This window comes from Clupea harengus, chromosome 12 (assembly GCF_900700415.2).
Source record: "Clupea harengus chromosome 12, Ch_v2.0.2, whole genome shotgun sequence".
In the NCBI taxonomy this organism is placed as follows: domain Eukaryota; kingdom Metazoa; phylum Chordata; class Actinopteri; order Clupeiformes; family Clupeidae; genus Clupea; species Clupea harengus.
In genome coordinates this window covers 7,848,424-7,863,416 of record NC_045163.1, presented here as the reverse complement: position 1 = coordinate 7,863,416, position 14,993 = coordinate 7,848,424, and the positions used below count along the sequence as shown (strand labels likewise).

The 14,993-nt window shown below is 46.7% G+C and overlaps 1 protein-coding gene across 1 annotated transcript; it reads right to left on the bottom strand.

Moving 5' to 3' along the window:
• Nucleotides 1-14,604, bottom strand: dqx1 (DEAQ box RNA-dependent ATPase 1). The gene is made up of 12 exons (XM_031577808.2): nucleotides 14,262-14,604; nucleotides 12,259-12,642; nucleotides 11,381-11,574; nucleotides 9,211-9,598; nucleotides 5,243-5,539; nucleotides 4,995-5,094; nucleotides 4,265-4,423; nucleotides 3,702-3,893; nucleotides 2,989-3,114; nucleotides 2,564-2,754; nucleotides 2,042-2,232; nucleotides 1-1,731 (listed from the first exon to the last, which is right to left on the bottom strand). Exons 2-12 carry the CDS (start codon nucleotides 12,565-12,567, stop codon nucleotides 1,533-1,535), a joined length of 2,346 nt encoding a protein of 781 aa, XP_031433668.1. The 5' UTR covers nucleotides 12,568-12,642; nucleotides 14,262-14,604; the 3' UTR covers nucleotides 1-1,532.
• Nucleotides 14,605-14,993: the final 389 nt, after the last annotated feature.

The window sequence follows — 14,993 nt, the reverse complement described above, 5'->3', positions numbered from 1 at the left end:
CAGATTCAAGGTTTTTATTCTTCCCCCCACCCACAAGTTAACAACTGCAATATATATATATATTTTGATTGCCATAATTCACACACAAAAATATCAGGGTTTTAAAACAATAGAGCACATTTGAGGCAAAAATACAAACAACAGTACAAACCAAACTGAATTCAATAGAACATCATAAAAATTGCTTTCAAGACTCAGCGAAATGGAAGCTCGAAGCAACAGGAGAATCCCCTGCACAACCATAAGGCCAGTTTTTCAAAAATCTCAGTATGCGTAATATGGAATATAAGATTGGATAGGACATGTGAAAATATTTTTGAGCTTGAATGTTCAGACGGGTTGGATTTTGTAATCCAATTCTACATTTAGTCAATCTTAAATGTACTTAAATGTAAAAGTCAGACATCCTGATTGATTTAATACTTCTCCTAGACTTTCACCAAGACCAGTGCACAGATCAAAAGGTCAGGCAAAGACTCAAATAGCGTACAGAAATAACCTGAAATGATACAGGGCATCAACCGGCAGTCCATTAACATGATTTAAAACACCCAGATGACGTCCATAATCTCATTTTCACTCTGCAAATATCAAATGATTTGTGGGGAATGTCAGTGGTGAGTTATACTGTACAACCAGGGTGAAAAGAAGTGCCTTTGCTCTTATGGGCTGGTCACCAGTTTTCTCTCTTCCCTCGCACCAACATGATGTGACTGTATGTGCCCTGCAGATGGCTGCACACATTTTAAAGTCTGACAAAGCTGATATTGCAATTCTGATCTTGTGATATTTACATCAACATCACAACATTTTTGAAAGTGTTGAGCTAGCTATGATGCTGGGTTGTGAAAAAGGATATTCGATTACCAGTGGAAATGCTTTGAAAAACTGGCCTGTGTTGGGCCTTCAGAAGCACACGGTGAAACTCGACTCCCAACATCTCCAGACTGCACCAGTCCACAGGAAGTCAAACCTGCCCTCCAGCCTGGGCAAAATCAATAGGGAAATGCTCTCAGAAACCAGACCCCCACCCCCACCAAACGGACCTGTCCAACCCACCCCGAGACCAACAGGAGTGGCACCTCTGGCTAACACATACATTAGATGTAAAGGGCTTCAGCTTTGTGGTGGCTCCGTTATCAGATAAATGTCAATCCCCTGTCTCCACAAAGGGACTTGGTGACGCTCATTGTGGGAAAAAAGGCATGTAGATGATCTAAGAACAGTGTGACACACTGCATAGTTACGCATTTCTATGGAACCGTACACTATGGCTTGACCCTCATGTGTCTTGGACACCAAAAAGTCTCTAGAAGTTCAGGATGTTTTAATATTAAAAAAAAATCTCCCACATCGACCCCCATTCTCCCCTTTTTGTTTTGCTTTTGTCTTTAATCTTTCTGTAAACTTCGGTTTTAAAATGATGTCCTTCCTCACAGTCTTCAGCTGTGAAGCATCTACACTGGTGTGACTGGGAAGGTCCTGATATCCCAGAGTGCATTGCAGGTCCAGAGTGGGGTTCTACTGGGCCGTCACTGAAGCAGGCACATCTCTGTGCTGTCCTGATTCCGTGAGTCCGACGCCACCTCGTCCCGACACTTTGCCCCTTCTGTGCCCCCCTCGTCCGGGTCGTCTGGAGGCAGGAGGCTCTGCCGTAGCTCCATAAGGAAGTCTCTGCCCTCGCTGGATGGCAGGTTACCCAGGTAATACGTAGGTGCCAGTTCTACCAGCCTGCAGGGCACACAGATACAGAGGGCACTGAGTTAGAGGAAAACACTGGCATTGCCTTTCTAAACCATACAAATCTGGCTTCACATGTACTGTTGTATGCAAAAGGGTGCACATCCCTGGGCAGACGATTACACAAGCGTGTTAACATTTGAAGAACTTTGAAGGCTCATTTTTAATATCTGTTGGGTTTACTGCTGTTCAATTCAAAGCAACAACACAAGAAACATCCCCAGCGGGTAAGTGCCTCAGGAGGCTGAGCCTGACAGAGCGGCTCTAAGCTGGAGACAGAGGCAACTGGACCGGTGCTTACATGTGGGGGTGTATCTCGGAGACGGTGCAGATGCAGTTGTCATGGGAGATCGTGAAGTCGTGGTACAGCACCCAGGTGGGCGGGCTGGGCTGCGGCCGGCGGCAGCGGTACGAGGAGAACGGATGCAGATGAGCAACGTGCCGGTGCGTCAACAGCAGATAGTTACCTGAGCCGTCAACATCATGAGCCACCTGATGGGGAGAGAGAGAAAATCAGACTAAAACATATATTAGGCAACCAGCCCATATTTGTCGATTTTGTAACACACTGTGTTATGCACAAATGGCAACATGAGGAAGTTGTTTTCTGCTGTTGAAAGGACATCATTTCAAATCACAGTCAGGTCATGTGTTTTATTTTTTTATGCTTTAAAAGACTTAATGAAAACATGTTAATGCAGGTTTAATCAGTACTATAATGTAAAACATTAACACTGATGATGCTCAGTTCTTACTCATTGCTTGTTCTTTATTTCTAATGTGATTTCCCCTTAGAGATCACCCAGTGAAATGTTAAGATCACCTTGAGGAAGAAGCCTGAGATGAGGGCTCGTTTGATGTTGGTGCTGTTGTCCTGACAACCAAACGCAGGGGGAGAGACGGGCAACTCGATTCGCTGCATCACCTCAAGTAGCTCCGCCCTGATGACCACAGCCAATTGTAGTGCAGAGGCGTTGATGTAGTTAGTGGCACACCAGGCTTCATCTTCATTGTCTGAAAGTCCAGATTCAGTTTAATCTGAATACCAATCTGCCATCTGACAACTTCTTTGTTTGTGTGTGTGTGTGTGTGTGTGTGTGTGTGTGTGTGTGTGTGTGTGTGTGTGTGTTCAATGTGGAGCCATGTGGGATGCATGAGACTAACACCGGATACATTGAAAATTACAGCATTGCAGATGCTGTTGAGGGTTATTAAGAGTGTGTGTGAGAGGGAGAGAGAGAGACTCACGCTGGATGTAAGCGTTGTAGACGTTGATGAGGGTGAGATGGTCTCCCTCTGGATGCAGTAGAGTTCGTCTATGTGTGGCTGCCGCCTCCTCCTTATTGGGTGGAGGCGTCAGGAAACATGGAGGAGCTGAGATAAAACAAAAACAAACAAACAAACACACACACACACACACAGAGAGAGAGAGTATAAATACAGACATTACTGGACAAAAATCCCCAGTCAAGTGATCAGTAGCCGTTTTCCTCAATAGAATAAATCTCATCTGATTTATCATGTAATTACAATGCCACTGACCCCGATCCAGTGAATCCCACCCCATTACCATGCATCGCGTACACACAACCAGATAAATCAACGAAACACAGCCAGCCATGCTCCACATGCTATGATGTGGATTTGCTACTGCAACCAGTAAGTAGGTTTAGCTAACTGTCAGTTACTGTTAGCTTAAGTGGTTTCATGGGTGAGCTGTCTGCGTTTGATCCTTCCAGAGGCTTTACCAGGAGGGATCACAGGGGCCCAATCCCAGATAACACCTTACTACTGGACAGATCTGTTACTTTAAATCCAGAGAGGTCATCTACCAATGCAAGTCATTTGGACTCCTATGAACTTCCTGCCACTGATATATATCGCCACCCTGAGTTAACGGGAGCACACTGGGGCATTGTGCGTCTGATTGGTCTGCCTGACTATGGGAGAGTCAAAGTCACCTGTTAGCATGGCGGCGATGGTGAGCAGCTCGCTCACGCAGTCGAACTCGCAGGCCGCGATGAGCGCCTTGGCCAGCGAGGGCTCCAGGGGCAGCTCGGACATGATGATGCCCACCTCGGATAGGTTCCCGTCATCGTCTAGAGCTGCAAGGTAATCCAGGTCCTCCAGAGCCTGCATCAGCGCCTCAGGAGCTGACCCAAACATCACAATGGAGCACAGAACTATCAACACACCACCATGTATCAATTAACCGCAACACATCCCTCGAGTATCAGCAAGCTAAAATATATTACCAAACTGAGATGGGAGATATATAACCAAAATACCAGTAAAATAAACAATAAACCAAAATATATTTCAGTGTTTCTGACTCGTAGTGAAGCAATCAAACTAACAGACATGATCAAATCGGTTCTACAGCATCCGGCAGTTTTCCTAGTAGATTTATCATACATATCTCCCTCTATTGTATAGGAGTTTGTCTGTCACGCCTAATTTGGACGGGGTCCATGCCAGACCTGCACCAGACTGAGCCGTCTCCAGGCGCGTGTCTCTCTCTCACCTGGCCGGTCCAGGAACTTGCACTGGCCCATGTCAGCGATGTCCAGGCGCTTGAGCAGCAGCACCAGGTGGCTCAGGTTGTCCTCCACCACGCTGGGGCAGCGCGACGCAGGCATGCCCTCCTCATACAGCGACTGGGGGTACATACGGATGCACAAACCTGCCACAGGGGTCAGAGAGAAGGGGGTAATTAATGCTGAGTCGGTCAGTGGTCATCCACATCATTATCTTTGCTATAGTAAAAAAAAGTGACCTCTTTGCCTGCAGCCCAATTAGAAACAGAAAGACTGATGCTCACACCTGGCACAGGGGACAGAGATGGGGGGGTGCTACTTAATACTGAGTCAGTCAACGTCTCTAGCTGCAGACCAGTTATGACAATATGATTGTGGTCTCAGCACGGAGGCCAACTGTAGCCAGCGGATGAGCAGACCAGCAGACCCACACACACTGAATGCGTGAGGGAAGGGCCAGAATCTGCCCTCATCTGCCATTAGAAAGGGAAGCCCATGGAAATGGGATGTGAGTATGGAAAGCCGGTGTGTGTGGACCTGTACTAAATCCTGCACCAGGGTGTGATCTCCACAGATAGAAGTCAGTCCACCTGTGTCTGTGAAATCTAGCCTCGATCTGGCGGTGATTTGGTGCAGATGTGCATGCCAGATGAGGGCCAGGCTGTTTCAGAAGCCAGCTGATCATTGGAAAGACTAGCTGACAGTGCTCAGGCTCACCAGGAAGACTGCTGTTGATTCGCTCAGTGCGCATGTCAGCCTGGTGCTTGCTGATTGGCCGAAGGATCTGCGAGTCTGCTCTGATTTGTGGGCTGTACACCTGGAGGACATGGGAGAATTAGGAGAAGAAAAAAAAAACGTAGTTTCAGTATAGATTCTAGGCAGCCCTGCATACTACATGTAACCATCATATAAATACATTCATGTGAAACCTTGTGAAACTCAAATCATGCAGTCAGTGGACTCACAGTCTTGAGCAGGAGGCCCGTGTCGATGACGTAGCGCACACCGGGCATAGAGAACGACGCCTCCCCCAGGGCGTCTGTGAGGATGACCCTGCGTCTGAGGGTGGGGCCCGCCACCTCCAGCTCTGACCCCCCCTCCAGGCCCTCCGCGTTCCCCTCCTGCACCTCGGCCTCACTGTCGTACACGTGCTGCGTGGCCCCTCCCAGCCTCGCGTGCAGCGGCTGCACCCGTAGGGACCCTAGCTGAGGGCTGAGCGCAACACACTCCTTCTCCAGCAGGGCGGCGCACTCCTCTATGTCCTGAGGCCACGGGGGAGGAAGAGGAGAGGAGAGCGGTTTTCAGCCCTGTTTCTCAGAATGACCACTGTATCACACTATCAAACCCTTGTGAAAAAGCCATGAACTCATCTATAAAGGCCCTCTTGAGCAAAATCAGATGTGTCGAGCTAATTAAGATAAAAGATCAATCCAAAACAAGAACAATTACACTGATAAAAGCTCAGTAGAGCTGAACTAATTGCTTAGCTCTAATGTTTACATTTACATTTAGTCATTTAGCAGACGCTTTTATCCAAAGCGACTTACATATGTGCGACTTACAATGTATACACATTTTACATTTTTTAACTGATGGCACACTGCACATCAGGAGCAATTAGGGGTTCAGTGTCTTGCTCAAGGACACTTCGACAGGGAATCGAACTAGCAACCTTCTGATTACTAAACGACTTCTCTACCACTGTACCACTGTCGCCCCCTAATGTCTTTTTTTTTCTCATTTGTATTCAGTGCAGCCATCAATGCCAGTCCCCTGGGAAAATATAAGATAGCTGAATTGGTGCTTGATGATGATGACAACATTTTAGATTATGTTACTCATTATCCTCCTGACTGAAGAGCTACTGTTGAAACCGAGGATTATCAAGTGCCTGGCTGTGAATGTAGTTCAATGTCACCACTGAAATAAGTATAGCTGTAGGGTAGAATAATTCTGCTACACGGCTCAGAATGCAGCTACACTAATAACTGCACCACTGGGGAGGCCAGAGGCAGACAAACTCACACTTCAAGTTCACACAGTTCCTAATTTAGTCACAAACAAACAAATGTGAAAATGAGTCATCAGCTTTTAGTAACAACTGTTAAACAGCTCAGCTGTGAGGTGAGATCACACACACACAAAAAGATTATCTCTCTCTCTCACACACACACACACACACACACACATTGGCATTAGACTTCTAAGTTAGGCTATCATTTGCTACTTGTGGCAGCTGAGTGGGTGTGGTCTTCTTAAAGGGATTGTTGGTGGTGTAGTTTGAAGGGAAGGCTGACTGACAGCTCCTCCTCTCTTTCCTGTCTATCAGAGCTTCTACTTCACTCTGACTTCTTCTAAACACACACACACCCACTCACTCACACAGCACACCAGTCCCAGAGTCTATCTCATCTCTGAAGTGGACCATAGACAGAGCTGCCCTGCTGCCTTAACTACGTTTACCCAGCCTGAATGCTTTGGGTACACACTCACACACACACACACACTACACACACACACACACACACAGGGCCTAACCAGATCACCCGTGCCAGTGGCTCCAGTTGCCACATCCCGGCCCCTCTGCACCACACCAGAAACATGGAGTGTGATCAGGAGCAAAGCCTCAGGGTGGGGTGGTGTTGACATAAAGGGAGTGTGGGAGTGTGTGTGTGTGTGTGTGTGTGTGTGTGTGTGTGTGTGTGTGTGTGTGTGTGTGTGTGTGTGTGTGTGTGTGTGTGTGTGTGTGTGTGTGTGTGTGTGTGTGTGTAAGACAGATAGACAGAGATATAGGGATAAAAGTGGATTCTTTTCTCTGGTGTGAGCTCTAGTGGGTTTGGTGGTGTCACCTGAGACACCTGTAACACTGGTGCCATTTTGAGGATTAATGTTTCACAAGGCCACCGTCAGTGAAACCAGAGGAGAAAGACAGAGAGAGATAGAGAGAGCAACGGAGAAAGAGAGCATGTATGGGAAGAACAAAAGAGACAGGAGAGACAGAAACAACTCCTTGGGGGGGTGAATCGAGAGGAACAATATCAGATGATAAAATTAGAGAGAAAGCCATCACACCCAGTGGATTATAATAAGTACAAGCCTTCGGGAAATAAAGGCATGCATGACACAGTGTGAGAAAGTGGAACAGAGAGAGAGAGAGAGAGCTGACCCTTTTAAACAGAGATCCTTCTATATTGCTGTTAAGAAGAACCCTCATTATGCAAGATTTGCTTCTTTACACTGAACCAGACAAAGCCAGCATGATGCCAAATGTGTGTTTTTAGACCGCATGGTGGCATTCCGGTGGTAAAGGCGTACTAGAACGCCACTTGAAGTTGGAGCTCTGACTCTCTGAGAAAAATAAATATTCCCGGCTGAAGTGAGGCACGTCATTTAATCAATCTGACATCGATATCAATATGGCAACGAACATAACAGAGCTTAATAGAGACCTTGACTGTATCAAAGGTTAAAAACCTTTTTAAATGCGTGAGATCCACTGATGTGTTTACATTTGAATTACATTAAAATCAGAGCTAGGAAATATCATGTCGTCCATTCCGAATTCAGAGTTGTCTCGAATGCGCCCTAACATGCATGTTACTTTCAAAAACAATGAAGGGTGAACTTAGCATGGGTGGCCTCTTGCAAACCGTGTACATTTACAGCTATGTTCAGACTCAAACAACGTTGGTGTGCGTCGTGTACAACAGGTTTATGCTTATCATGTCTGATTCGTGTGTTCTGATGACACAGTTTGGCTTTGGTTTGCTTAGCTGCTAGGCTGCGTCACACACCGATCCCACCATGCAGGCTCTCCCTTCTACACAGACGTCGATCCGACTCTGTGACTACCTCCGCTGCAGGCTCAGAGGCGGAAAAACAATGACCCCCCCATTCCGTGTTTGTACCATTTATCCTAAAGGCGCGACATTCCTGCCTTGAACAGTCTGTTTAAAAAGCCTCAGAGAGAGAGAGAAAGAGAGTGAAGAGGGTCAAGAGACAAAGAGAGGGAAAGAGAGAGAAAAGTGAGAGGAGAGATGAAAGCCCAGCAGCAGGGAGTTATCAGCCACAGCCACGCATCAGTTGTATAAAAGGAAGAGTAATGAGATTAAGACCTGGCCTTAGGCTATAGTGGCACACACCACACACACACACACACCACACACACAAACAGACACAGTCACGAGGCTACAGATACAGACCTACTTCACCACCTATACATGAACTCACAAGGCTACATATTCTCACACACACACACACACACACACACACACACACACACACACACACACACACACACACACACACACACACACACACACAAAGTCACAAGGCTACACACACAGACCTACTTCACCATCAATACATGTACTCACAAGGCTACATATTCACACACACACCACACACACACACACACACACACACACAAACATTTTAACAGCTCGATATGCTCTAATGAGGCTACACAAACACATACACTCATCTACAAACATAAAACTTACGGTGCACACAAATATTTATATACATCTAAGAAGCAGTTACATAGATCCAACATATACAAACACACACTCACATATATGCACCCAAACATAAATAATGACATCCACGTAAATGCCAACACACTCACACACCTGTGAATTTGGGAGGAAAACTATGATGTCCCCCTCTACTTCCCTGTTGTGCACATTCATGACACACAATATTTATATGCACTAAAACATAGACACAAACCCCCCCCCCCCACTGACACCTGTGCAATTGGGAGGAACACTATGATCCCTCTACACCCCTGTTGTGCATATCCATGACACACAATACATATATGCACTAAACACACACACACACACACACACACACACACACACACACACACACACACACACACACACACACACACACACACACACACACACACACACACACACACACACACCTGTGCACTGGGGAGGAACACGATGATGTCTCCTTCCTCCCCCCGGCGGTGCAGATCCAGCACCATATGGCAGGAGACCGCCGCCGGCTCTCTTCCCGCGGGGGGGTCGCGGTACACGGTCTCCAGGCTGGGGGGGTCCTCAGGGGGCGGGAGGGCGAGGAGGGGCACGTTCTCCCCGAGGAAGGCTGCGATGGCGGGGGCGGCCTTGGGGTGGGAGAGCACGACTACGCGGAGCTCCTCGCGCTGGCGACACACGTCACGCAGCAGCCCCAGCAGCACGTCGGTGGCCAGCGTCCGCTCCTGCACCTCGTCCAGAACCAGCACGCCGTACTGACGCAGCAGAGGGTCTGACATCATGTCGCCCAGCAGCAGGTCGTCCGTCTCAAACCTAGCGGAGGGGGACCAGAGGGACAGAGACATTCATCTCTGTTAGCGATTCCAGCTTTGGGGGAACACAACGGGTAGGGTAAATGTGCAAGGCCTATCCTCATGACCTGTGGCGAAGGCAATCTGGGAGTTGTAGTTGTAGTTTCCCATCTCAAACTGTTTAATGAATGAGAAATGCCACAACAAGCCTCTTCTCTGGGTTACCCACTCACTGAGTCTGAAAGGGCAGTTAGAGACAAGAGGATGTCAGAATACCAGTGTATATGCCTGGCAGTGCTGGCTGTAGGAGGATGTCCCTTTCTGTGACTTTGGCAAAGTCATCCTTCATTATGCCTTCAGGCTTCTTCTGCTACTTCACCTAAAGGAGTCCCTTAATGTTCTATTTAAAACCCAGAATGGTGCTATGTAGGACAGAAAAAGCTTCAAAATTCCTACCCTCTACGGTTCTATGTAAGAACAAGATAAATGACTGATTAGGTTATAAAATCGTACTTTTATTTTAAGATTGTACCGCGAGCAGTAATGTCTGCACTTCAAGCTTATCCCTCACAATGATCTCCTAAAAAAACTACACTTTGCTCTCAGGACTTGTCATGTTGACTAGGATTAGTCCGGTGGTGCTTACTCTCATTGGACCTCCTAACATACTATACCTTGAGTGTTGTATTTGACTTCTAAGTTGCTTTGGAAAAAAGCGTTTGCCAAATGCATCAAATTAAAAGTAAATGCAAATGTAAGTCAAGGCAGAATCTGCCCTTAGAGCAGGGGTGGGCAATTAATTTCCCCAAGGGGCCACATGAGATAGTGGGACTGTTGTGGAGGGCCGGACCAATAGGCTGAACTCAATTCTGCTCAATATAAGTTGTATCTCTGTATAAAAAAACATTAAATTGTATGGTTTTGATTAACTGCTACTGGTAAGAGTAGATGTTACATTTAGGCTATCAAAAAAATGTGGTGCAGGCATAGTAAAAACGCCAACATTATTTAATCAACATTTAATCAACATTCACCAAAACGATTTTGAAAATGAGCATGTTTTTGCAGTATTAAAGGTGTTCCCATACGATCAATACACATGGCACACACACACACACGAGAGCAAGCTTGCAATGCAATAGTATAAGTATACAAATTAATAGTAATATCAATTTTTATCAGCGCAAATGGTCGCAGGTACGCCCACACGCACGAATGTAGGCCTACGGACGGAAATAAAAAAATATCCCGCTTATTATACGGTTACTTGCCAAAACAATAGAAGACATTTCTCCAAAATACCTCTTTTTAATGATTTTGTTGCCGTTTAGTTCTTCACGCAAATGCGAAGCAACCCACCTTTTAACTTCAAGTTTCAATGACTTTCAGTTACGTTAAATGACCGGACTACTTGCGTGGCGGAATGATATAAAAGATGTGAATTAGAAGCACAAAACCCGTTGCCAATGACAGCAGTCATACATTTTTCGCAGCAGTGAATATAAAGAAATTACAGACCTGCTAACGTTGGGATGGCCCATTCAAATCAACTGAACTTTTTGGAACATTCTGAAGAGCCGTATAATAGGTACAGGTATTTACATTTGATTCCTAATTTACAATTGACCTCTGCGGGCCGCACAGGGACAACCAACGGGCCGCAAATTGCCCTTGGGCCGCACTTTGCCCAGGTCTGCCTTAGAGTGACCCCTGACCCCCTGGTGTGTCTGGTGTTCGGGCCCACCTGAGCAGTGTGTCTGGTGTTTGGGCTCACCTGAGCAGTGTGTCTGGTGTTTGGGCTCACCTGAGCAGTGTGTCTGGGGTGCAGCCGTCGTCGTGGGGCACTCTGTAGCCCACCTCCAGGCCCAGGCTCAGGTCCATCTCATCGGCCACCCGCAGGGCCAAACTGCAGGCAGCCGCCGCGTATGGCTGGCAGCAACACACCAGCCCATCAGCAAACTGCTGAGAGAGAGCGTACTCCACACCCCACTGGGGGACCTGCGCAGAGGACAGGAGAGTGGGAGAAAGAGAGGGAGAGGGAGAGGGAGAGGGAGAGGAAGAGAAAGATGACAGAGAGGACAAGAAGATGACAAAAAGGATGAGAGGATGTGTATGGGTTGTGTATGTGTATGAGAGTGAAACAGCGTGGGAGGCAGACACAGAGAAGTTTGACCTGTGTGTGTGTGTGTGTGTCCGTCCGTGTGTTTTTGTGGTTGTGTCTGTTTGGCTGAACATTATTGGCTACAGAGACAGAGACCTTCCACCCTGAGAGCCTCATCCATGCATTTACTGAAGATTCAAGTTAAAAGTCTCCTCTGTTCTCACCTGGACTCTCTCATACATGTAATATAGACTATAGTATCTGTTCTCACCTGGGTGCTCTCATACATGTAATATAGACTATAGTATCTGGTCTCACCTGGGTGCTCTCAAACATGTAATATAGACTATAGTATCTGTTCTCACCTGGACTCTCTCATACATGTAATATAGACTATAGTATCTGTTCTCACCTGGGTGCTCTCATACATGTAATATAGACTATAGTATCTGTTCTCACCTGGACTCTCTCATACATGTAATATAGACTATAGTATCTGGTCTCACCTGGGTGCTCTCATACATGTAATATAGACTCACCTCTCTCTTCTCTCACCGGTGGACTATAGCATCTGTTCTCACCTGGGTGCTCTTGCCAGAGCCACTGGGTGCGCTCAGGACTACCATGCTGTGCTCCTCCAGGTGCTCAAGCAGGCTGTACTTCAGACTCCAGACAGGCAGGTGGCGTCGCTGCTCCAGCAGGCTGTAGTAGCGCGAGGAGAAGGGCAGCCCATCGTACGGGTTCACTTCCAGGTCACCCAGCTCCCCCTCCTCCGCCCCCTCCCCTTCCCCCTCCAGGTCGTCCGACAGCAGCGACGACACTGACAGAGTGTCCAGAGGGGGGGCCACCCCGGAACCGGGCGGAGGGGGTACGGCTGAGGCGGATGACATCACGGTTGCTGTTGCCGCAGCGATGGGAGGGAGGTGGAGAAGATAAATGTGAGGAGAGGGCACCCCAAGGATTACCTGAGAGAGAAAGAAAGAGAGAGAGAGAGAGAGAGAGAGAGAGAGAGAGAGACAGACAGACAGACAGACAGACAGACAGGCAGGTAGACAGACAGAAAGGGAGTGATTCATCTCAGTTAGCGAATATAGTTTGGGGGAATAAGTATATGTACATGGCATATCCTCACAACCTGGGCCAATGGCATTCTGTGAGTTGTAGTTTCCCATCCTAAACAGCAATGAGTAATAGATGTCACAACAGGCCTCTGGGCACACAGGCCTCAGTTTTATCCACTCCCTCAGTCTGAGAGAGGGAACTAACCGCTAGTACGAGAGGGTTAGTATCACTCAGGCAGGGGACATTATGAGGTGTCGGGATGTTGTCTGTACTGTAAAACTATGTAAGTCCGTGAGGAAGCTCTCAGAAGTCATACTGCTGGGGTGTGGTTCAGCAACAGCTGAGATGACCAGGATATTTCAGTCATTCCTGGAATGCCAGCATATGCCCTGTGGTCATAAAGGCAAAACACTCACTCATTCACACACATGTTTTTACTGATGCACACACACACACACACACACACACACTCAGCTGCATGCACACACACACAGTTCAGGTCCTATGAAAAAAAAAACTACCATCACATCAGATATCCAAACAGACACTTGAGCTGTCCAATAATATAGACTCTGCATTTACATGTCAGCTGATAAACATGGACTCACCACGCTGCACAAGTCCTGTAGGACTGTGTGTGCTGTTAAGAGTAAACCAGACTATACTTTATTCTTCACCAACAGTACTACAGTATAATGAGTACTACACTAATAGAGAAGACTATGAATGACTGATCAAGACAAAATTGGTCAGGATAGTCCTACTCCTGACACATAGCATACCCTGCGTGCACACACACACACACACACATGCGCACTCTCACACATACATACACACACACACGCACACACACACACACGTATTTCACCCAACAGGCTGATGCTGCGTGAGAGAGGGCCGCTGGGAAATGATGGAAGCTCTTTTCATCAGATTTAAGAGTGAGATTGAGAGTGATGGAGGGGATACGGTTGAGAGGGGGGAGGGGCGGGATTATTAAAACACATTAAAGGCCATCTCATATGGGAGAAGTCAGCCTCGTACTGTACACAACAACAAAGGGAAGTCAAAACATGCCATGACATCATCATCACAGGAACCTACGCTCCATCATGTTAAAAGAAATATTGCAGTATAAATAAACAGAAGAAATACAGTGGTATCCAAATAACATAGGTCTGCATGGATACAATTTAGGAGCAATTAAAGAGACGATGTCTGCTTTCCACGGGACAAAACTATGCTGAGACTTACTGAGTCTTGGTTAGGCTATGGGTCACAGAAATAGAACAAAGCAGGACAAAAAACGTGTAGGCTAATAAAATAATAGGTCGAGCGGTAGCAAGCCCAAAACCCCTCAGTGTCACGCTGTTTATGTCCTATCAGTAATAACCAGCCGGCGGAGATCGTGTGCTGACCTGCTACGTGTCAGCTGACTGTCACTAAAAAGATAGGAGTCGTTCCACGGATTAAAAACAACAAAGAGGAATTTGTTCCCAATAAACAGTCGCTCTGTTCAACCTACCTTAGAAACATTATTTCAAAATGATCCTCCGAAACCGCAACCTAGAATCGCGATCCACTTGCGAAATAGGCTACTCCCCCTGTCAACGAGCTAAGGTCTGTCAACGACGTTGGAGATTCTGTGCCAATAACGTAAATGTTGGAAGTATGGCTCGTACAACTCTTTAAACAAACGACTCGTTTATTTGTACAATAGAGAATAAGATCTGAATACGACGTATTTGCTCATTAGTCCTTGACTGCTGACGTTAAACGAGAAGCTGAGATGGTCACCACAGAGCTACCGAAACTCCGCCATGTTGGCTGTAGCTCACGGCGCTCAGGTGGAGGGCAACGCCATCTGAGAGGAGGAGTTGCTATGTTGTATGTCGGCAGTCAAAAATGAAATCGGTTGGCTAATCCACTGTAAACAATATGTGCCCCAATTTCACTTGCAGTAAATATAATCAAATGTTACACATTAGGCCCATTCTCTTCCTGTTAACCAGGACAAAAGATAATAATTTAGCCATTATTATGACGATGTCTTGTAGCCTAAATTTATCTGAATATGACCTATTTGGATAGTGGCCTCTGCATTTAGATTGAAATAGGCATCCTCTTGTTTTGTTTTTCCAAAAGGCTGTAATCTTCCATGGGGTTTGGCAGGTAGGGTTAGCTAAAGACGTTTCGTTGGATACATTTTTGCTCAAAATAGGCCAAGCAGTAGGTTAATTGCCTAAAACTGATTAAT

Bases quoted from the DNA above. Each gene is read 5' to 3' on its own strand.
- dqx1 (XM_031577808.2), bottom strand. From the start codon at position 12,567: ATGTCATCCGCCTCAGCCGTACCCCCTCCGCCCGGTTCCGGGGTGGCC. The intron at 5,540-9,210 runs GTGTGTGTGTGT...CCGTGGCCTCAG, and splicing joins TGTTCCTCCCCAGTGCACAG to GACATAGAGGAGTGCGCCGC. The intron at 5,095-5,242 runs GTGAGTCCACTG...CATGTCCTCCAG, and splicing joins CGGGCCTCCTGCTCAAGACT to GTGTACAGCCCACAAATCAG.